Below are 23,204 nucleotides of genomic sequence, written 5' to 3' on the forward strand. Positions count from 1 at the left end.
TAAAGGTTTGAACTGAAGGAAACTGAAGATTAAACAAGTTGACATGCATTATTTATTTATTTATTTATTTTAAATGAAGGCTAATTACTTTAGAATATTGTAGTGGTTTTTGCCATACACTGACATGAATCAGTCATAGAGGTACATGTGTTCCCCATCCCGAATTCCCCTTCCACCTCCCTCCCCATCCTATCCCCCAGTGTCATCCCAGTGCACCAGCCCTGAGCACCCTGTCTCATGCATCAAACCTGGACTGGCAATCTCTTTCACATATGATAGTATACATGTTTCAATACTATTCTCTCAAATCATCCCACCCTCGCCTTCTCCCACACAGTCCAAAAGATTGTTCTATACATCTGTGTTTCTTTTTCTGTCCCGCATATAGGGTCATCATTATCATTTTTCTAAATTCCATAAATATGTGTTAGTATACTGTATTGGTGTTTTTCTTTCTGACTTACTTCACTCTGTATAATAGGCTCCAGTTTCATCCACCTCATTAGAACTGATTCAAATGCATTCTTTTTAATGGCTAAGTAATATTCCATTGTGTATACGTACCACAGCTTTCTTATCTATTCATCTGCCGATGGACATCTAGATTGCTTCCATATCCTGGTTACTGTAAACAGTGCTGCAATGAACATCGGAGTATGTGTGTCTCTTTCAATTCTGGTTTCCTGGGTGTGTATGCGGAGCAGTGGGATTGCTGGGTCATATGGCAGTTCTCTTTCCAGGTTTTTAAGGAATCTCCACACTGTTCTTCATAGTGAATGTATTAGTTTGCATTTCCATCAACAGTGTAAGAGGGGTCCCTTTTCTCCACACCCTCTCCAGCATTTATTGTTTGTAGGCTTTTGGATAGCAGCCATCTGACTGGCATGAGATGGTACCTCACTGTGGTTTTGATTTACATATCTCTGATAATGAGTGATGTTAAGCATCTTTGCATGTGTTTGTTAGCCATATGTATGTCTTCTTTGGAGAAATGTCTGTTTAGTTCTTTGGTGCATTTTTGATTGGGTCATTTATTTTTCTGGAATTGAGCTGCAGGAGCTGCTTGTTTATTTTTGAGATTAGTTGTTTGTCAGTTGCTTCATTTGCTATTATTTTCTCCCCTTCTGAAGGCTGTCTTTTCACCTTGCTTATAGTTTCCTTCATTGTGCAAAAGCTTTTACGTTTAACTAGGTCCCATTTGTTTATTTTTGCCTTTATTTCCATTACTCTGGGAGGTGGGTCATAGGGGATCCTGCTGTGATTTATGTCAGAGAGTGTTTTGCCTATGTTCTTCTCTAGGAGTTTTATAGTTTCTGGTCTTACATTTAGGTCTTTAATCCATTTTGAGTTTATTTTGGTATATGGTGTTAGAAAGTGTTCTAGTTTCTTTCTTTTACAAGTGATTGACCAGTTTTCCCAGCACCACTTGTTGAAGAGATTGTCTTTCTCCATTGTGTATTCTTGCCTCCTTTGTAAAAGATAATGTGTCCATAGGTAGATTTATCTTTGGGCTTTGTATTTTGCTCCATTAATCTATATTTCTCTCTTTGTGCCAGTACCATACTGTCTTGATGATTCTAGCTTTGTCGTAGAGCCTGAAGTCAGGCAAGTTGATTCCTCCAGTTCCATTCTTCTTTCTCAAGATTACTTTGGCTATTTGAGGTTTTTTGTATTTCCGTACAAATTGTGAAATTATTTGTTCTAGTTCTCTGAAAACTACCATTAATAGCTTGATGGGGATTGCATTGAATCTATAGATTGCTTTGGTAGTATACTCATTTTCACTATATTGATTCTTCTGATCCATGAACATGGTATATTTCTCCATCTATTTGAGTCATCTTTGATTTCTTTCATCAGTGGTTTATATTTTTCTATATATAGGTCTTTTGCTTCTTTGCTGCTGCTGCTGCTAAGTCGCTTCAGTCATGTCCAACTCTGTGTGACCCCATAGATGGCAGCCCACTAGGCTCCCCCGTCCCTGAGATTCTCCAGACAAGATCACTGGAGTGGGTTGCCATTTCCTTCTCCAGTACATGAAAGTGAAAAGTGAAAGTGAAGTCGCTCAGCCGTGTCCGACTCTTAGCAACCCCATGGACTGCAGCCTACCAGGCTCCTCCATGCATGGGATTTTCCAGGCAAGGGTACTGGAGTGGGGTGCTATTTCCTTCTCTCTTTGTTTCTTTAAGTAGATTTATTCCTAAGCATTTTATTCTTTTCATTGCAATGGTGAATGGAATTTTTTCCTTAATTTCTCTTTCTGTTTCCTCATTGTTAGTGTATAGGAATGCAAAAGATTTTTGTGTGTTAATTTTATATCCTGCAACTTTATTCATTGATTAGCTCTAGTAATTTTCTGGTGGGGTCTTTAGGGTTTTCAATGTAGAGGATCATGTCATCTGCAAACACTGAGAGTTTTACTTCCTCTTTTCCAATCTGGATTCCTTTTGTTTCTTTTTCTTCTCTGATTGCTGTGGCTAAAATTTCCAAAACTATGTTGAATAGTGGTGGTGAGAGTGGGCACCCTTGTCTTGTTCCTGACTTTAGGAGAAATCCTTTCAATTTTTCACCATTGAAGATAATGTTTGTTGTGTGTTTGTCATATATGGGTTTTATTATATTGAGATATGTTCCCTCTATTCCTGCTTTCCGGAGGGTTTTTTATCATAAATGGATGTTGAATTTTGTCAAAGGTTTTTTCTTCATCTATTGAGATAATCATATGGTTTTTATCTTTCAATTTGTTACTGTGGTGTATTGCATTGATTGACTTGTGGATATTAAAGAATCCTTGCATCCCTGGGATAAAGCCCCCTTGGTCATGGTGTATGATCTTTTTAATATGTTGTTGGATTCTGTTCACTAGAATTTTGTTAAGGATTTTTGCATCTATGTTCATCAGTGATATAAGCCTGTGGTTTTCTTTTTTTGTGGCATCTTTGTCTGGTTTTGGTATTAGGGTGATGGTGGCCTTATAGAATGAGTTTAGAAGTTTACCTTCCCCTGCAAATATCTGGAAGAGTTTGAGTAGGATAGATGTTAGCTATTCTCTAAATTTTTAGTAGAATTCAGCTGTGAAGCCAAAGTTGACAAACATTGATTCAGTAAAATAATTTTGTCATCCTCTTTAAGATACAATTTAGCATAGCCTAAGAAATATTCTTGTAATCTACTGATTTGTCATTCATTTAGCCTATACTTACTTTTCTCTATCCAGAATCTAGTGACTATTTTAAAACATTCACAGGTCTTAGGACTTCTGGGTGAATGGCAATCTTATACAAAACAATTAATGTACCTCAGTCTTTTTTTTTTTTAATGTTTTCCAGGGCTCCACTTAGATTTTTCAATAAGTAAAATCACTTCAACATAAAATGACTTAAAAAAATCAGCCCACCTGAATTTCAGAGTCTATTCAGTGGTGTATATTTAAATGAAATTATAATTGGAATAAAATAATACATTTTTTAAATTTTATATTGAGTCTTATGTATTAAACTTTGAGGGCAATCAGGCTATTCAATCCTGTTACCTCTAAATGTAGAATTGCACTTATTAGGTCATCTGTCCTAGAGTCATTCTCATGTCACATAATCTGTCTCATTGGCCCAGAGTATTCAGTCTCACTTGTCAGTTGCTCATTATTATTTCTCTTTATACAATAAAGTTAAGATAAACATGCCAGATCTTTCTCTGGTGTAATGCTATAATGCACTCCTACAAAACTTAATATTTACAGACTGTAGACATTTAGTACCTGTCAACACCAGAGAAGTTGGTGACTGAAGTTCTGTACACTGTTTCATGTTCATGTGGAATGTAGCTGTCAATCTTCCATTTGGTTTCATTTCTATAACAGATGAATTAATATAAAATAACCAAAGGCAAATAGATAAGTAGAAAAAAAAAATACAGACAAGGTCTAAAATAGTGGCAGTTCATAGAATTTAAGATCAAAATAACTCATGAATGACTGAAGCAGGGAGGATAGTTTGTGTTTATCTGATACATCTACTCTTCTGTCCCATTTCACTTCTGAGTGCTGACAGGCAACGAATGCCCAGACTTGGAAGAAAAGTTATGACCAACCTAGACAGCATATTCAAAAGCAGAGACATTACTTTGCCAACTAAGTTCCGCCTAGTCAAGGCTATGGTTTTTCCTGTGGTCATGTATGGATGTGAAAGTTGGACTGTGAAGAAGGCTGAGAAATGAAGAATTGATGCTTTTGAACTGTGGTGTTGGAGAAGACTCTTGAGAGTCCCTTGGACTGCAAGGAGATCCAAGCAGTCCATTCTGAAGGAGGTCAGCCCTGGGATTTCTTTGGAAGGACTGATGCTAAAGCTGAATCTCCAGTACTTTGGTCACCTCATGTGAAGTGCTGACTCATTGGAAAAGACTCTGATGCTGGGAGGGATTGGGGGTAGGAGGAGAAGGGGATGACAGAGGATGAGATGGCTGGATGGCATCACTGACTCTATGGACGTGAGTCTGAGTGAACTCCGGGAGATGGTGATGGACAGGGAGGCCTGGCGTGCTGTGATTCATGGGGTCGCAAAGTCAGACACGACTGAGCGACTGAACTGAACTGAACTGAAGCAGAGGAGATCATGAATGACTACAGAAGCTTGCAAAACAACATGATACTATAAAATATAGACATATACTAATATAACAATTACATATATCAAGAAATTGATATTGATAAAATTTTATCAAAATATCATAAACTTATCATCAGTTTTTATATGCATTCTTTGGTTTTGATGCATTAGTCCATGAAATTTTATCACATGTTTTGGTTCTTGTACCACCACTAAAACCATGACACAGAACTGTTTTGTCTCTTAAAGAAATCCCCTGTGCATATTCTCCCCATCCCTGCAGCTCTTTCTAACCCTGACTGCTGATCTCTTTTTCATCTCTAATTTTGTTCTTTGAGAATGTTGTATAAGTAGAATCACTGTATGTATACAGTCATAATAATCCAGTAAGTGTAATCACACACCTTGTAGCCTCTGAGATTGACTATTTCTTCATTCACCATACATCCTGAGAGCCATCGAGGCTATTGTTTTTTAGTTGCTAAGTCATTTCCCACTCTTTTGCAACCTCACTAACTGTAGACTTCCAGGTTCCTCTGTCCTTGGAATTTTCCAGGGAAGAATACTGGAGTGGGTTGCCATTTCCTTCTCCAGGGTATCTTCCCTACCCAGGGATCAAACCCCCGTCTCCTGCATTGCAGGCAGATTCTTATCACTGAGCCACTTCGGAAGCCCCATCTAAGCTATTGCATGTATCAATAGTCTGTTTCTTTTCATCACTACAGACTGTCACCAACTTATGTCTTGACTTTGGATTTTCGACTTTACAGTGGTAAGAAAGTGATGCACATTCAGTAGAAACCACACTTTGCATTTTTTATATTTGATCTTTTCCCATGCTAGCAACATTTGCTATATATTCTTTGGTGATCTGGGCAGCAGCAATAAGCTGAGCTCCTGGCCAGCCCTGAGATCATGAGGGTAAAAAACTGACACACTTACCTTCCTTCTGTAATCATACAACTATTCTATTTTTCACTTTCAGTACAGCACTCAATTAATTACATGAGATTTTCAACATTTTAGTATAAAATAGACATTGTGTTAGATGATTTCTCCCACCTAAAGAAAAAGTAAGTAGGCTAAAGTAAGTGTTGTGAAGTGAAGTCGCTCAGTCGTGTCCAACTCTTTGCGACCCCATGGACTGTAGCCTACCAAGCTCCTATGTCCATGGGATTTTCCAGGCAATAGTATTGGAGTGGATTGCCATTTCCTTCTCCAGGGGATCTTCCCAAACCATTGAACCCTGGTCTCCCGCATTGTAGACAGACACTTTACCGTCTGAGCCACGAGGGAATTAAAAAAGTAAGTGTTGAGCACATTTAATGTAGGCTGGGTTTCGTATATTAAATGCATTTTTGTTATTTTCAACTGAAAATGGTTTATTGAGACACAACTATACTACAAGTTGAAAAAATCTATAAATAATATGTCATTGTACAGATGTATTACAGTGGATTTATTTATCTATTCACCCAAAGAAGAACACTTGACTGGTTTCCAGCTTTTGGTCATCACAAATATAGCTGCTATGAATATTCATGTACAGATTTTTGTGTAAATATAACTTTTTCATTCCTCAAGCATAAATACTCAGGAGTCTGATTGCAGAGTTGTAAGGTAAGTGAATATTTAAGTTTATGTGGAACTGCTGAACTTTTTACCAGAATGACGATTCACCCACCAGCAATATATGAGTGCTCCAATTTCTCTGCATCTTTGCCAGAACTCGATATTGTCAGTATTTTTACTTTTAGTCTTTATGGTAGATGTGAAGTAGTATCTCTTTGTGCCTTAATTTGCATTTTCCTGAAGACTAATAATGTTGACCATCTTTTTTTCTCTTTATTTTTTAAATTATGAAAGTGTATATTAGACTTAGAAAACACAGCACAAAATACAGTTCCACTATATATTACAACTACTTTTTAAGTAAATAAATTAAATTTTTTGGTTGGAGTTTCAATAGCAAACTCTCAAAAATTAATATAATGAATACACAGAAAAGTAGGAGGGTATAGTAGACCTGAAAACCACTATGAATCAACATAATTAAGACTTATGCAATTTTCACACAGTAGTAGGATGAAAACTCTATTCTAGGTCCCAGAGACTATAAACTAGGAGACATGGGCACATATCCAGGGACATAAAACAAGGTGCAAATTGTCATGGTCTAAAGATATTAAAATCCTACAGTCTGTTTTCTAATCACCGTGGAATTATGTTAGAAATCAGTATCAAAAGATATTTGAAAATAACCCACATATTTTCCAGTGCAATGTGACATTTACTAAGAGAGATATTTGATTTAGACTGACCATCTTTTTTAAAAAAAATTTTTACTTTATTTTGCTTTACAATACTGTATTGGTTTTGCCATACACTGACATGAATCAGCCATGGATGTACATGAGTTCCCCATCCTGGAACCCCCCTCCCACCTCCCACCCCATATCATCTCTCTGGATCATCCCCATGCACCAGCTCCAAGCATCCTGTATCCTGTATCAAACATAGACTGGCGATTCATTTCTTACATGATAGTATATATGTTTCAATGCCATTCTCCCAAATCATCCCACCCTCTCCCTCTCCCGCAGAGTCCAAAAGTCCATTCTAAACATCTATGTCTCTTTTGCTGTCTCACATACATGGTTATCATTACCATCTTTCTAAATTCCATATATATGTGTTAGTATACTGTATTGGTGTTTTTCTTTCTGGCTTACTTCACTCTGTATAATAGGCTCCAGTTTCATCCACCTCATTAGAACTGATTCAAATGTATTCCTTTTAATGGCTGAGTAATACTCCATTGTGTATATGTATCACAGCTTTCTTGTCCATTCATCTGCTGATGGGCATCGCAGCACTGTTTATAATAGCCAGGACATAGACTGACCATCTTTTTATTTTTATTTTTTAAAATATAAATTTATTTAAATTGGAGGTTAATTACTTTACAATATTGTATTGCTTTTTCCATACATCAACATGAATCCATCACAGGTATACATGTGTTTCCCATCTTTTTATATGCTTATTTCCTTACCACATAGCTCTCTGGTGAAGTATCCGCGTAAATCTATCATCCAGTTTTCAACTGGGTTGTTTTCTTCCTGCCGTCTAGAGAGTTCATTGTATTCTGAACACAGTCTTTTGATGAAAATGTATTTCCTGTCATTTCTGCAGTTTATCATTTTCCTTCTCTTAATAGTGTCTTTCACAGGACAAACAGTGTCTTTCAAAGAGCAAATTTTTAATTTTGATGAAATCTAAGTTTGTTTATGGATCGTGCTCTTGGTGTTATGTCAAAATTCTTTTGGTCTAATCCTAGGTCATGAAGATATTCTCTTATGTTTTTCCTAAAAGATTTGGTAATTTTACATCTTACACTTGGATGTATGGTTCATTTTGAGGCTGTACCCAAATTTTTGTATAAGGTGTGATATTTGGCCAAGTTTTAATTATTTCCCAAGAATATACAATTGTCCCAACATCATTTGCTCATAATACTATGTTACCCCCATTGAATTTTCTTTGCACTTTGTCAAAAAAATAAATCTTCCCTACTTGTGTAAATCTACTTCTATACACTTACTCAATGACATAAACTTGTTAATTATATTCTTTTATTACCCTTTTAACATTATAGAACTTGTAGAATAATTTTCTTTTTAGTTACTTATCTGTATAATCTGTTTTTTTTCTTTTTTCCCTTGATAAGTCTACCTAGAAATATTACAATCTTATTGACCATTTTAGCAAAATTAACTTTGTATTTCATGGCTACCCCTATAGCTTTCTTTGTATTTCACCAATGCAACATTTTATTATTTACTTCTTTCAGTTTTATGTTGGGTTTAGTTTGCTTTTCTATCATCTTTCACTGAAAACCTAGATGATAATTTTGCAAGTTAAATAAGCATTTAATAGATAAATTTCCTCTTATGTATAATTTTAGCTGCATCTCATACATATTTATATAATGTGCTCTCACAATATTTACTTTCAAAATATTTTCTAAAGTCATAGTAATTGTTTCTTTAACCTATGGTTATCTTTAAGTTAGCGCATATATTCCAAATATTTGAGAGTTTCTAAAGACATCTCTTTTTAGTAGATATTCTGCATCATTTCCATTTTGGTTGAAGAATAAATTCTATATAATTTCAGTTTTCTTAAATATATTAAGATTTTTATGACCAAACAGATTGTGTGTGTGTGTGCATGTGTATTTCATCTACACAGCAAGGTGTGGCTGCAGCTCAGCTGCACGTGCCTGGGGAGCGCCCGGCACTTGCTGCACAGATGTAGGTGGCTGAGTCTCCAGGCTGGGAAGTTGTGATGTACAATGAGAGCTGTTTGGCACTCTTATTGAGGGAAACTGTGAAACTTCCATCTTCTGTTTCATTCATAGTCAAACTACGGCCATCAAGAATGCAGGGCCTTTACCAGGACATTGCCAGTACCACAGGAAGTAGTCAAATGCACTCTTCTCATAACTACAGTTCAGAATGGAAATCTCTCCTTCCTGGACTGTCAAAGATTGAGGGCTCTGTTTCTCTGCTCTTGGTCACTTTTTTCCTTCTGTTGTCCACTCACCCCTACTTAGAGAGATAAAAAGTCGTTAGTTCCACAGACACCTATTTCCTTCTTAGAGATTCTATCTGCATGAGCTTGTTTGTAATCCAGTTTTCTGGGTCCACTTAGTTGATGAGATATCCTAGAATTTTTCCTCCACTAGTCACAGCCTAGTTGAAGCCACGGAATCAAAAATGATGCTCCCAGTGTCTTGTCCATTGTTTCTGGCGTTAGTACTCAGTGGCAGCTCAAGTTCCTCTTCTGCTCTTCTCAGCCAGCTAGAGCTCTAAGTTCATATCTGCTTTAATTCTGTCCGTAGGCCCCACCCTCTCACACACTGGGTAGTATCTTTATTGGAGTGATTTCATTTAATTCCTTTCACTTTTTAACATTTTTGAGTTCAGCATGTGTACTTAGTCACTCAGTCAGTCCAACTCTTTGAGACCCCATGGACTGAAGCCCACCAGGCTCCTCTGCCCATGAGATTCCCCAGTGTTCCGCAAGAATACTGGAGTGGGTTACCATTTCCTCCTCCAGAAGATCTTGCCAACCCAGGGATCAAACCTATGTCTTCTGCATCTCCTTCATTGGTTGGCACATTCTTTACCACTGAGAAGCTGTGGTTAAATATTTATTTTAATTCTATCCTCTTATCAACTACTCTGCTAGTTCCCAGATAGAAGTTTCTAGTGTAGAAGGAGATACATGTTGAGAAGGAAAGATAAAGACCAAAGTCCATAATCTGTAGGGCCAGAAAGTGTCTGTGGTTAAAACTGTCCTGATAAAGGTGAGTAACATTAAGCACTGCAAATGCCCTGTGGTGGCCTCCCGGTGTGACTGTGGCTGGAGGAGGGGCTGAGCCCCGCGGAGGGTTTGAGTACAGGCTGCAGGTGCCTGGGGAGCACTGTGCTGCGCAGCACAGAAGTGCGTGCCCGAGTCTGTGGTCTGTGAAGAGGAAATGTGCAGTGAGCTGCGGCGTTCTGCAGGGACTGTTGTGGCCTTTAATCTTCCATCTCGCTTTGTCCCTGAAGGAATGTAAAACAGGTGGATGATGCGGCCCCCAGAGTTCTGAAGATACCAGTTCACACTCTCTGAGAAAGTGGAAAAATTACACTGAAGCGTGTAGCTGGCTCCCTCGTGGAGACTCAGACCTTGGGGACTCTGCTCCACATCCACCCCTCGCACACCTGTTGAGGAAAGAGAAACAGTCACTGGTGACGGTCACTGTAACTCCTACTAAACCATGAAAGTGCCCTCCCCATCCCTATAGATGATGAGAAGGATAAAAAGTCTGCACGACTTGTCAGCTCCTCTCCCTCTCTCAACAATAGAGCAGCGCCTCCTCATTCCTTCAGGTCCCCTGTGGGGCAGCCCCAACTCACAGCAAACCCGGGCAAGCAAAAGCCCCAGCACAGTGCCTGCTAGCCTCTTCATGATGCTTCCTCTTCTTGCTGGGACATTTTCACTGCAAGACACTTAACAAAACCCCGAGGGAGTGAGTGTCGTAAGTCGTTCCTGCTCCTGCAGCCAATCAGCTCACCCAGCAAATCCTGCTCAGGTGACACTGACAGGACGCCCCACCCCCCACCGCAACCCACTCAGAACGTGCTGGCCAGGGGGAGAGAAGGAAATAGAAAGATCATTATTTTATGGTGTGAGGGACATTTTCTGAGAACATTTAGGAGAAGGCAGGCCCTGATTAGGAATTTGGGAGAATTTTAGGGAAAAGAAAGCAAAAATTAATTACACAGCCCCATCTTGCTTTCACATGGCATGGATGCAGTAGGTTCTTCCCTAATGAAACACTTTTTCCCGGAAGAGCTGAGGATGCAGCTTTTGCTTCTCTTATGCACTTCCTTGTGGTTCTGAAGGGTGCTCATGAATCAGCCTGATCAGAAGTTGTTTCTGTTGGCTGAAACACTTTGCTGTATTAAACAGTATTACTTTTTAAATTTATTTTTTAAAATTAATTTATTTCTAACTGGAAGATAATTGCTTTACATTATTGTGTTGGCTTTTGCCATACAATGATGTGAATCACCCAGAATCGTCCCCTCCTTTTGAGTCTTCCCCCCACTCCTCTAGGTTGTCACAGAGCTCCGTATTGAGCTTCCTGCATCATACAGCAACTTCCCACTAGCTATCTATTTTACATACAATAAAGCACATGTTTCAATGCTACTCTCTCAATTTTTCCCACTCTCTCCCTCCCCTACTGCGTCCAAAGTCTGTTCTCTATGTCTGTATCTTGCCCCGCAAATAGGGTCCATCCCCAGATGAACAGATAAAGAAGTTGTCATACTTATATACAATGGAATATTTCTCAGTCGTAAAAAAAACACATTTGAGACAGTTCTAGTGAGGTGGATGAGCCTAGAGCCTGTTAAACAGAGTGATGAAAGTCAGAAAGAGAAAAAAAAATGTGTACATTAATGCATATATATTTATTCTATAAAAATGGTACTGATGATTTTAAAAGTTATATACATTTATTTTAGACTCAGCCTGCATTGAGAGCAATATTAGTTATCTTAACCACCAGCTGGACATCGAAAACTGAATTGTAATAGTTTTATTTTTATTAAAGTGAAAGTGAATAAATAATTTTTTAATTTCTATTGTAAATACATTTTAAACTGTTGATTACTAGTTTTCTATTATGCTTTTTAATTTTAGTAGGATATTTTAGAGAAAAATAAGTGCTTTTGAAACCAGATGAAGATAATTTTAGTTTGTGCTCTTATCTCAGACTCTGTAAATAATATCGATTCTCTGTCAGTAGATTTGGGGGTAAAAGGGATGGAAGATGAAGTCCTGAATATTTTCACTGCAGTGAAAGGGAAGTGATCTGCAGACACTAACGTTCAGATGGACAGTTCAAGGATGGTTCAGTAGTAGCAGCACATAGGCCTAGTTGCTCCACGGCATGTGGGATCTTAGTTCTCCAACCAGGGACCAAACCTGGGTCCCTTGCATTGGCAGGCAGATTCTTTACCACTGAGCCACCGGGGTAAGCCCCACATGCTGCTTGCATGCTAAGTCGCTTCAGTCATGTCTGATTCTTTGCAACTCTAAAGACTGTAGTCTGCCAGGCTCCTCTGTCCATGGGGTTCTCCAGGGAAGAATACTGGAATGGGTTGCCATGCCCTCCTCCAAGGGATCTTCCTGAACCAAGGATTGAACCCGGGTCTCTTGCAGCTCCTGCACTGCAGGTGGATTCTTTACTGCCAAGCCATGGGGGAACCCCCATGTGCTGCTTCGGGATTATCAAATTGATGAAAACTCCTTATAGAGGCAGGGTTTCCAGACCTGCCTAGAAAGAGAAAAATTATTATTCACTTAATTTTTGTTTCTTTCAAAAAACTTCATGGGAAATATGAATGTTCTAGACTAGCAACAATAACATTTTAGATCTTTCTCAGAGAGAGTAATTTGTTTCTGGTAAGTGGAAAAGCTATAACACATCAGAGTCTAGACTTGGCCTTGGATCCAAATGAAAGAAGCCTTTGGTACAAGGAGAATTATGTGTATGTTTCCCACTTCTTATGTGGGACTAGCACACTGAAACCAACATTTTATTGACATGAGAAAGAGTCATAAAAATTATTAACACCTCTTACTTTATTGCTATGTTAAAATTATGATTCTGACGTTCCTCAAAGTTTTTCTCAGATTCTTCAGTAAACTGGGAGCTTATTCCTTGTCCTCTTTTTCTTCTGTTTTTAACCATCTTCTTCCCTTTCCTTTCCCTTCATTTTCCCCATCTCTTACTGTTCTCTGACTCTCCTTCTAGAAGACTCTAAATTTGCTCTAGTGACTGCTCTCCCCACTCCGTCCCCCCATCTTCCCACCAGAGATACTGCACAGGTGCGGCCCCGTCTATCCCAGTGTGCCTCTCTCAGGGCGCAGTAGTACACAGCGGCGTCTCTCAGGGTGACCTGGGGCAGGACCAGGGTGCTGGACTTTCTGTGTGGAGCTATGTGCAGAGAGGCCATGCTGCTGTTCACTGTGCCTCGTAAGCCATGAATGACATACTGTGGACTCTGATTGGGATTTTGCCGATACCAATGTATATAGTCATTTGCACCGATGGTAGAGTGGTTACAAGGCAGGTTTACATCCTCTCCTTCAGCACAATCCATGGAGCTGGGTTGGGTGGTCTTAGCATTAATCACAGTCCCTAAAGAGTGAAGAAAATAAAATTATCCCCTGACAACAAATCAGTGTAATTCTATGGATCAAGAGCACAACACTCCCCAAACTGTCTAGACCTACCCCCTACTCCAGTGTTTTTATCTATGTCCTGAGAAATATTATTGATGCTTATTATATAGGGACCAAAGACAGATGGCAAGAATCTGAGACTCTATAGGCTTTATCCCGGGGTCCTTGGGTCAATAACCCCAGAGAGTTCTTCCAACCTGCTTACTGCTAAGGTCTCTTCTGGATCATGGCTATGAATTAACCTGTCATATGGAAGTTTGTGCTCCCTAGCAAATGCATAGAGCTGTTCTCGATTCCATTGCTACAATGCTGAATAAAACACAGGGAGAGGAGCAGAGAGCAAATGACCCTTCATGGTTCCTTGGCTTCAAAGTCATCCCTTGTAGACAGAGAACACTTACCCAAGGTCAGAAAAACAGTTACTCCAATCACCAGCCTCATACTTCAAGGACAAACCAGGACTGTGGGCTCAGAGTTCAGACTTGTGTCTGCTCCTGGGCTTGTTTCCAGAGAACAGAAGCAACTGCTGCTGTTGGAGACTTACAACCAGTGCAGGTGCCCGTTGCAGTGTGTTGTTGCCAGGATTTGTCAGCCAATGATCAAGCAGCTCCTTGTTCAGGTTTTCCTGCCCTGTTTTAGTCATGTCCCCCAAAGAAGGAGAGGCATCCCCAACTCACAGGGTGTGTGCTGCCATCCTCTGTGAAGTTTAAAGTCTGACTCTGGAAAAGGAACACCAATCACAGTTGTGTGTCTATCCAGAACCATTGTTCTATCATTTCTTCTTCAAAGACATTTTCTGATGTTCCATGAAGCTTGTGGAAAACATTGTTTAATCCCAGAAAACTGTACTGAGCTGTGCATTGTAAAGAGATAAAAATTCCCATCCATGTTCTAGCAAATGTATGTGAGATTTCAAAGTAGACTGTGATTGCTCTGAGGGACAAGAAATATTAATAATATTGGGACAGAAAGCTAAACGTCTTGAGCTCGGACATTGGAGCTCAGCGTCCTGAAAAGGTCCTTGGAATCATGGATCTGTCTCCATCTAGGAAAACATTTCTCAATGCATCGGTTCTTCATATAGTAACTGATGACACGGATGGTATTCTCCTCATCCTCCTTGAACAATGGTCCTTAATCCTTATGCCCTCTGTGCCCGTGTTTGTAGGTGCTCTGCACCAAAGATGCTGAGACAGAGAGACACCAAGGATGCTGAGACAGAGAGAAAAGACAGAAGGGAAAGCAAACTATCTGGGGAGGACAAGGGTGGAGGTGGGTGATCCTGGCCTAAAAAGAGGAGTGAAGAGAAAAGAGCGTGAGGAATCGGGAAGGGAAGAGTTAACAGGGGTGGGAAATGGGAAAGCAGTGTTTAGGGAGGTACATGGAAGAGGTTAAGGCTATAAGGCTAAGATCCCCTGAATCCTTGACCACACGCACTCAACAAAGGATTATAAAATCAAGTTGTCTAAAGATGATGAAAATCTTTTTTTTTTTTTTTTTTTTTTCACTTTTCTGTGGAACATCGATGGAAAGCATAAACTTCCTTTCCTTGATAGCCGGAAAAGACCGCTGTTTCCAAATGACGCAGCCCCCTCTAGTGACTGAATAAATGAACTGCAGAGCTAAACTCCCACCGGATGCCAACCTTTTGAAATGTTTCTCAGACTGAAAGGTGAATATCCCTGGTGTTTCAGTCGGTAAAGAATCCATGTGTAGTGTAGGCAATGGGGGTTCGATCCCTGGATCAAGAATAGCCTCCTGAAAAGGAAATGGCTACCCACTCCAGTATTTTCGATGAACCAGTGAATGTTGGCAATTTGATCTCTGGTTCCTCTGCCTTTTCTAAAACAAGCTTGAACATCTGGAAGTTCACGGTTCACGTATTGCTGAAACCTGGCTTGGGGAATTTTGAGCATTACTTTACTAGCATGTGAGATGAGTGCAATTGTGTGGTAGTTTAAGCATTCTTTGCATTGCTTGTCTTTGAGATCGGAATAAAAACTGACCTTTTCCAGTCCTGCGGCCACTGCAGAGTTTTCCAAATTTGCTGGCATATTGAGTGCAGCACTTTCACAGCATCATCTTTCAGGATTTGAAACAGCTCAACTGGAATTCCATCACCTCCACTAGCTTTGTTCGTAGTGATGCTTTCTAAGGCCCACTTGACTTCACATTCCAGGATGTCTGGCTCTAGGTGAGCATGAGCGATCACATCTTCGTGATTATCCGGGTCATGAAGATCTTTTTAATACAGTTCTTCTGTGTATTCTTACCACCTCTTCTTAATATCTTCTACTTCTGTTTGGTCCATACCACTTCTGTCCTTTATTGTGCCCATCTTTGCATGAAATATTCCCTTGGTATATCTAATTTTCTTGAAGAGATCTCTAGTCTTTCCAATTTTATTGTTTTCCTCTATTTCTTTGCATTGATCACTGAGGAAGGCTTTCTTATCTCTCCTTGCTATTCTTTGGAACTCTGCATTCAGTTGAGTATATCTTTCCTTTTCTCCTGTGCCTTTCACCTCTGTTCTTTTCACAGCTATTTGTAAGGCCTCCTCAGACAACCATTTTAGTTTTTTGCATTTTTCTTGGGGATGGTCTTGATCCCTGTCTCCTGTACAATGTAACAAACCTCCGTCCATAGTTCATCAGGCACACTGTCTATCAGATCTAGTCCCTTAAATCTATTTCTCACTTCCATTGTATAGTCATAAGGGATTTGCTTTAGGTCATCAAAAAGCAAGAGAGTTCCAGAAAAACATCCATTTCTGCTTTATTGACTATGCAAAAGCCTTTGACTGGGTGGATCACAATAAACTGTGGAAAATTCTGAAAGAGATGGGAATACAAGACCACCTGACTTGCCTCTTGAGAAACCTGTATGCAGCTCAGGAAGCAACGGTTAGAAGTGGACGTGGAACAACAGACTGGTTCCAAATAGGAAAAGGAGTACGTCAAGGCTGCAGATTGTCACCCAGCTTATTTAACGTATATCCAGAATACATCATAAGAAATGCTGGGCTGAAAGAAGCACAAGCTGGAATCAAGATTGCCAGGAGAAATATCAACAACCTCACATATGCAGATAACACCACCCTTATGGCAGAAAGTAAAGAAGAATGAAAGAGCCTCTTGATGAAAGTGAAAAAGGGGAGTGACAAAGTTGGCTTAAAGTTCAACGTTCAGAAAACTAAGATCATGGCATCCGGTCCCATCACTTCATGGCAAATAGATGGGAAAACAGTCGAAACAGTGGCTGACTCTATTTTTCTAGGCTCCAAAATCAGATGGTGATTGCAGCCATGAAATTAAAGGACACTTACTCCTTAGAAGGAAAATTATGACCAACCTAGACAGCATATTACAAGCAGAAATATTACTTTGCCAACAAAGGTCCATCTAGTCAAGGCTATGGTTTTTCCAGTGGTCATGTATGGATGTGAGAGTTGGACTATAAAGAAAGCTGCGTGCTAAAGAATTGATGCTTTTGAACTGTGGTATTGGAGAAGACTCTTGAGAGTCCCTTGGACTGCAAGGAGTTCCAACCAGTCCATCCTAAAGGAAATCAGTCCTGGTTGTTCTTTGGAAGGACTGATTTTGAAGCTGAAACTCTAATACTTTGGCCACCTGATGCAAAAAGCTGACTCATTTCAAAAGACCGTGATGCTGGGAAAGATTGAGGGCAGGAGGAGAAGGGGACAACAGAGGATGAGATGGCTGAATGGCATCACCAACTCGATGGACATGGGTTTGGGTGGACTTTGGTAGTTGGTGATGGACAGGGAGGCCTGGCATGCTGCAGTTCATGGGGTTGCAAAGAGTCGGACACGACTGAGCAACTGAACTGTGCTGAACTGAACCCACTCCAGTATCCTGCCTGGGTAAATCCATGCACAGAAGAGTCTGGTGGGCTACAGTCCATGGTGTCCCAAGAGTTGGATTCGACTGAGATACACACATCTCAGTTGCGTGAGCTCTGTATTCATCTGTGTTTTCTTAGCTCTATACCACTCCACAAATTGTTTTCATCATTTCTGGCTCCTTTCTTTGTCACACACCCTCAGTTGTTGGCTTCGTTGTAGTTTTCCTTTTGTCTTTTATCTTCCCATATTTAAAGTTTATTCAGTCCTTATAAAGAGAGGTTGGTACACATAAAGCACTCAAGAGTTATCTGTTTTCTGAATGAGTAGATGAGTTGTTATTCATGAACTTAGTGAAAGAAGTTATACTGAACAACTCTTGAAATTATTCCGAAAGCAATCTTTCAATACTATGGCAGTCAAGTTAAGAAAAAGACTCCAGCAGAATAAATAGAGGGTTATATTTGTGGACAAAATTCAAGAACAGATAACAAACATCACAAGTCTAGGATGGAGGAAAATTAAACTGATGATATGGGAATAAATGTTATTATATATTTATAATTAATAAATATTATTATATGGGAATAAATATTATTCCCATATAAATATTTAACAAATATTCATAAATATTCTTTGGTAGTCTGTTGTGTGGTGGATCACACACACACAAGTCGACACCTACTACTACTGAAAATATAAGAACTAAAATAAACTAATTTAAGCTATAGAGGAATATATTATTTTACTATATTAGCAAAAGGTAGGAAAAAAAATGTTTTTGTTTCTTGGTTTCTTTGGCTTTATTGTTTAGAAGACTGTACGAAACATTTCAAAGTGACATTTTAAATAATAACGGAAACTGAAAAAAAAAGGAAACCAAAATATGGAGAATCTAAAAATAAGCTTTTTAGCCTATTGGCTCTTTTCAGAATTTTTAATTTTAGAAGATTATATCTTGACCATATGAGGTGAAGTGATCTTTCTTTGCTTGATGAAAACCAAAATAATGTACTTAATTTACTTTTAAAAAATCAAGAGACTTTGATGAAAGGCTAACATCTCTGCATGATGAATACTCCCAACAATCCAAAAATAAAAGAGAAATTCCCAAATCTAATAAAGGGTATCAGTGAAAATATCAAAGCCAATATTACTCCCTGCAGGATCACAAACAAGACAGGTACTTCTATTTACTACTTCTATTCACTGTCCTAATGAAGGGCCTGGGATCAAACCGGGGAAGGAAATAAGATATGTTAAATTTGAAAAGGAGAAGCAGAACTATTTTAATTTACAGATCGTAAGTTTATACATGTAGAAAATACAAAGTACCTCTAAACAAGCTGTTTAAGAGCTAGAACCTATTAGTGCATTGAAACAGTCACCAAACACAAAAATAAATTTTATTTCTAGATTCTAGCAAAAGCATTAGAAAATGCAATTAAAATGTCATTTATCAAATGCTTGGGAACTAATTTAAGGTATGCAAGACCTTTTCTTGATTCCTCTCCAGTAACTCTAAAATAGCTTTGATTTGAGAGATAAAAATCACATAGGAGATGAGAAATGTCCTCACTTCTGAGGTCTGGGGTAACTAACATAAATCATGGCCTGGTACTCAGTGGTGACCAGTCCTTGCCGCCTACAGACACTAATGTCAGGAAAGACCATATCCTAAGGCTGCTCAATGAAATAATGTTTTCATAACCCCCAACAAGAGATTGGTACCACCTGTTTGGCTGTTGAACTAACTCTGTTCTCATATTGACAGGTATCCTAGCTCTGTTCTGGCTATTTCAGAACAGAAATAATTTCTGGCAGAATTAATTCCCTGTATCCACATTTTTCTTAACCCCATTAGTCATAGCTCTGGATTTGATGCTGAGGATTTAGGCCAATTAAGATAAAAAAGCTTTATGAAATAAAAGATAAAATTGTTATAAGTAGCCATGCTTTCCAGGTGGCTCAGCGGTAGTAGAGTCTGCCTGCCAACCAGGTGGACTATTTTTATTTACACATCATACGTTTGTACCTGTAGAAAATCCCCCTGCATTCGGAAGATCCCCTAGAGAAGGGAGGGCCAACCCACTCCAGTATTCTTGCCTGGGAAATCCCATGGACAGGGGAGCCTGGCGGGCTACAGTCCATGGGGTCGCGAACTGCTGGACACGACAGAGACTAAACAACAGCAGCAATGCAAGCCTCTACAACAGTCTCAACATTAACAAAGGAAATCAGAGAGGACCTAGATTACTGAAAGAAATCAGAGAGGACAAATAAAGAGGCTACGGATCCAAAGACTCCATATGTTAAGATGTCAATTGTCCTAAATGAATTCATAAATTCAACACAATCCCAATCAAATTACCTCAATCTCTTGTGGTAGAAGCTATTCTATACCTTACATGGACGTGCAAAGACCTAGAATAAGCCTTGAATAAGACAAAGAAAACAAGACTTGCATTTCCAGATTTCAAAATGTGTATGAAGCCCCAGTAATTAAGATAGAATGATCTGTTGGTATGAGGATAAAATAAAGAAGTCAATAAACAGAATCAAGTCCAAAAAGAGGTCATAATACACGTGCCATCAATTTTTTTTCTCTAAAAGTGCCTATGCAGCTCCACTGGAGGAAAGTTGGTCTTTCTAGGATAATAGCTAGAATAATTGGCTATTTTTATTTTTTGGAAGTAGCAATGTTTTGTAGCTTTCTGTGTATAAGTTCTGTACATGTTTTCTTAGATTTATGCCTAAGGATTTAGGGTCCTTCTTGAGCCATTATAAATAGTATTATATTTTTAATTTTGTATCCACATGTTTACTGATAGTATATAAAAATGCATTTTATTTTGTGTGTTCACCTTATATATCCTGAGACCTTCTGAACCCACTTACTAGTTGTAGGAGTTTTGGAGGGTATATTCTTTGGGATTTTCTACATAGATAGCAAATAGTGGAAATCTGACTGCCTTTCTGGCTTAAAGGTTGTTTCTCTATTTCTTTGCTTTACTGCACTGGCTACAGCGCCCAGCACTGTGCTGCAGGGGAGTGACTGGAGTGGATATTCTCCCTTTGTTCCCTTCCTTAGGAACAGACAACTCTGTCGGTTCCAGTTGTCCTCATAGTTCAAGGATGACTTTGTTTGTCACAGTTTGTCCATGCTTTTGTCCCCATCAGACTTTCCTTTACAAATGTTACCTTCAGTTCAGTTTTGTTCAGTTCAGTTGCTCAGTTGTGTCCGACTCTTTGCGACCCCATGGGCTACAGTATGCCAGGCTTCCCTGTCCATCACCAACTCCCGGAGCTTACTCAAACTCATGTCCATTGAGTCAGTGATGCCATCCAACCATCTCATCCTCTTTCATCCCCTTCTCCTTCCACCTTCAATCTTTCCCAATTTCAGGGTCTTTTCCAAAGAGTCAGTTCTTCACACCATGTGGCCAAAGTATTGGAATTTCAGCTTCAGCATCAGTCCTTCCAATGAGTATTCAGGACTGATTTCCTTTAGGATGGACTGGTTGAATCTCCTTGCAGTCCAAGGGACTCTCAAGAGTCTCATCCAACACCATAGTTCAAAAGCATCAATGTTACTCTAAGCTGACTTAAAGTGAATTCAGGCTCAACACCAGATATGAAGATAACTTTGTACAGACTCATCCACCAGCTCTAGCCATTGCCTGAGTTCTAATCCCTAGAACTAATCTCTTATTCTACATCACTCATGGTTCTGCTTTTCTGATTGTGCCCTGACACAAAGTCCAAGAGGAAACGATTCAGGAAATAGTTTTGATGGTGATTCCACACAACTAGACCCAGTTTTGTGATGAAGTAAAACTGCCAGTTTAAAATATTATGGGGAAAGTTTTCAAATTTAGACAACTTTACACATGTTCTGTACAGTTGATTTAAAGTCAAAAATTCAAGAGGAGAATATATTAGTAGAAAATTACTCTGGACACCTGTTTCCAAATAATGTAGAAGGTGCCTTTAACTGGAACTAAATCTTCTGATCCAGACCACAACTTAAATAACCACAGGACTATCATTTCTTGTCTGGAAAATCTTCTGATCCAGACCACAACTTAAATAACCACAGGACTATCATTTCTTGTCTGGGGTCTGCGGGTGTGCATTTCAGCTGGGGTCCTGCAGCAGGGGGGCTCTCTCTTTCTAAGCTCCAGGGTTTTTGTACAGCTTTTCCTATCACTTCAAGCACTGTGAGACAGAGAGAGAGCACAGAAGTACTTTGCAGAGTCTTCCAGTTGTAAGGCTGAAATGGTGAGTTTGATGGATTTATCTGCTTTCTTAAAGTTTACAGAGTAGCGCTCTTTCCTTGCGTTTGTCATTTCTGAACCCTGACGAATAACATAAGTCATCTGTCCACTGGGAAGTTGCTTGTACCAATAAAGGTAGTAAACGCTCCAGCTTGTTTCATACCGACAACTCAGGGTGACTGACTGCCCCACTTGGCTGGATACATCTGACTGGTCTTGAGTAACTTTCTGGGCCACACCAGATCCTGTGGGAAAAAAATCAGAAAACAAAGATGAAGCAATGAATAAAATAGTGTAGGAGTTAAATAGGATCGAAAGACAAAAAATTGAAATCCTAAGACGCTTGCTTTTCTCCAACCCTCCTTTCCTCCCCAAGTCCCTGTGAAGCTCCACGTGCCTGTGTGCAGGCCTTTCACCCTGAACATGCGCGCTCATGTTTGGAAGCCTCCCTACCAGAGAAGGTGAAGGCCAGGAGCACCCAGGGCAGACTGGAGAGCGGCATGAGGCACGGATTCCCCTGCACAAATGTGCTTAGTTCTGCCTCAAGCTGAGAGTTCAGTGTCTTTGAGTGCCTGGCAGCCCAAATACATAGTACCCAATACCTGTGTGACTCCCCGGAACAGGAAGTGGGGGCTGTCACGTTCATAGACCACGTGGTCTGTGCATGCATGGGAAAAAGTCTGGCTCACCACAAACCTTTACTTTGTCTGCTTGTCTTTCCCTAGTCATTAAGTTAGGCAGATCCTGAAAGAAGGCATGAAAAAAAGCAATCAGTGTTAACTCTGAGCGGAGGAGAACTGAATATTAAGCAAGTTGACATACACTGATAATTATTCAGCAAAATAGTTTTGCCATCCTGTTTAAGACATAATTTACTACAGCCTATGAAACTTTCTGTAATCTACTAACAGTCATTCATTTAGCCTGTTCTTACTTTTCTCCATCCAGAATGTAATGACTGTTTAAAAATTTGCAAAAAAATAAAAATAAAAATAAAAATAAAAAATAAAAAAGTTGCAGATCTTAGGCTTCTTGGTGAATGGAACTTTTATTCAAAATCATTAATATATCTCTGTCTTTGTATTGAGTTTTGTGACTCTATTTAGGTTTCTTAATAAATAAAATTACTTCACCATAAAATGACCAAAAAAAAAAAAAAAAAAATCAGTCCATCTGACTTTCAGTCTATTCAGTTTTAAATTTTAAATGAAATTATACAGGAATAAAATATTCTTTTGAAATTTGAAATTGAGTCTTATTTGTTAGACTTTGAAGAAGGTCAGGATATTCAGTCCTGTCCCCTACACAAGTAGAATTGCATTTATTAGACCGTGTGTCCTGGAATTCTCCTGATGTCTCATTTTCTATGTCATTAGTCCAGTGTTCAGTCTCACTTGTTAGTGGCTCATTATTTTTCTCTTTGTAAAATAAATTCAAAATAAGTATGTCAGATCTTTCTGTGACATAATGCTATAATGTTCTCCTACAAAACTTGGTATCTACAGGTTTTAGACACTTTTGTTGTTGTTGTTCACTCACTAAGTCATGTCCAAACTTTGTGACCCCATGGACTGTAGCACCCCAGGCTACACTGTTTCAATATCTCCCAAAGTTGCTCTAATTCATGTCCATTGAGTCAATGATGCTGTT

General features: G+C 39.2%; 2 gene segments (V, D, J or C); both read right to left on the reverse strand.

Moving 5' to 3' along the window:
* On the reverse strand, nt 12,478-13,912 carry LOC106503994. The segment is given in 3 exon segments: nt 12,478-12,504; nt 13,043-13,371; nt 13,817-13,912. Coding segments are annotated over 3 exon segments (396 nt in total).
* On the reverse strand, nt 21,489-22,107 carry LOC102180026. The segment is given in 2 exon segments: nt 21,489-21,799; nt 22,008-22,107. Coding segments are annotated over 2 exon segments (360 nt in total).

The sequence above is a fragment of the Capra hircus genome, chromosome 10 (assembly GCF_001704415.2).
Source record: "Capra hircus breed San Clemente chromosome 10, ASM170441v1, whole genome shotgun sequence".
NCBI classification, from domain to species: Eukaryota; Metazoa; Chordata; class Mammalia; order Artiodactyla; family Bovidae; genus Capra; species Capra hircus.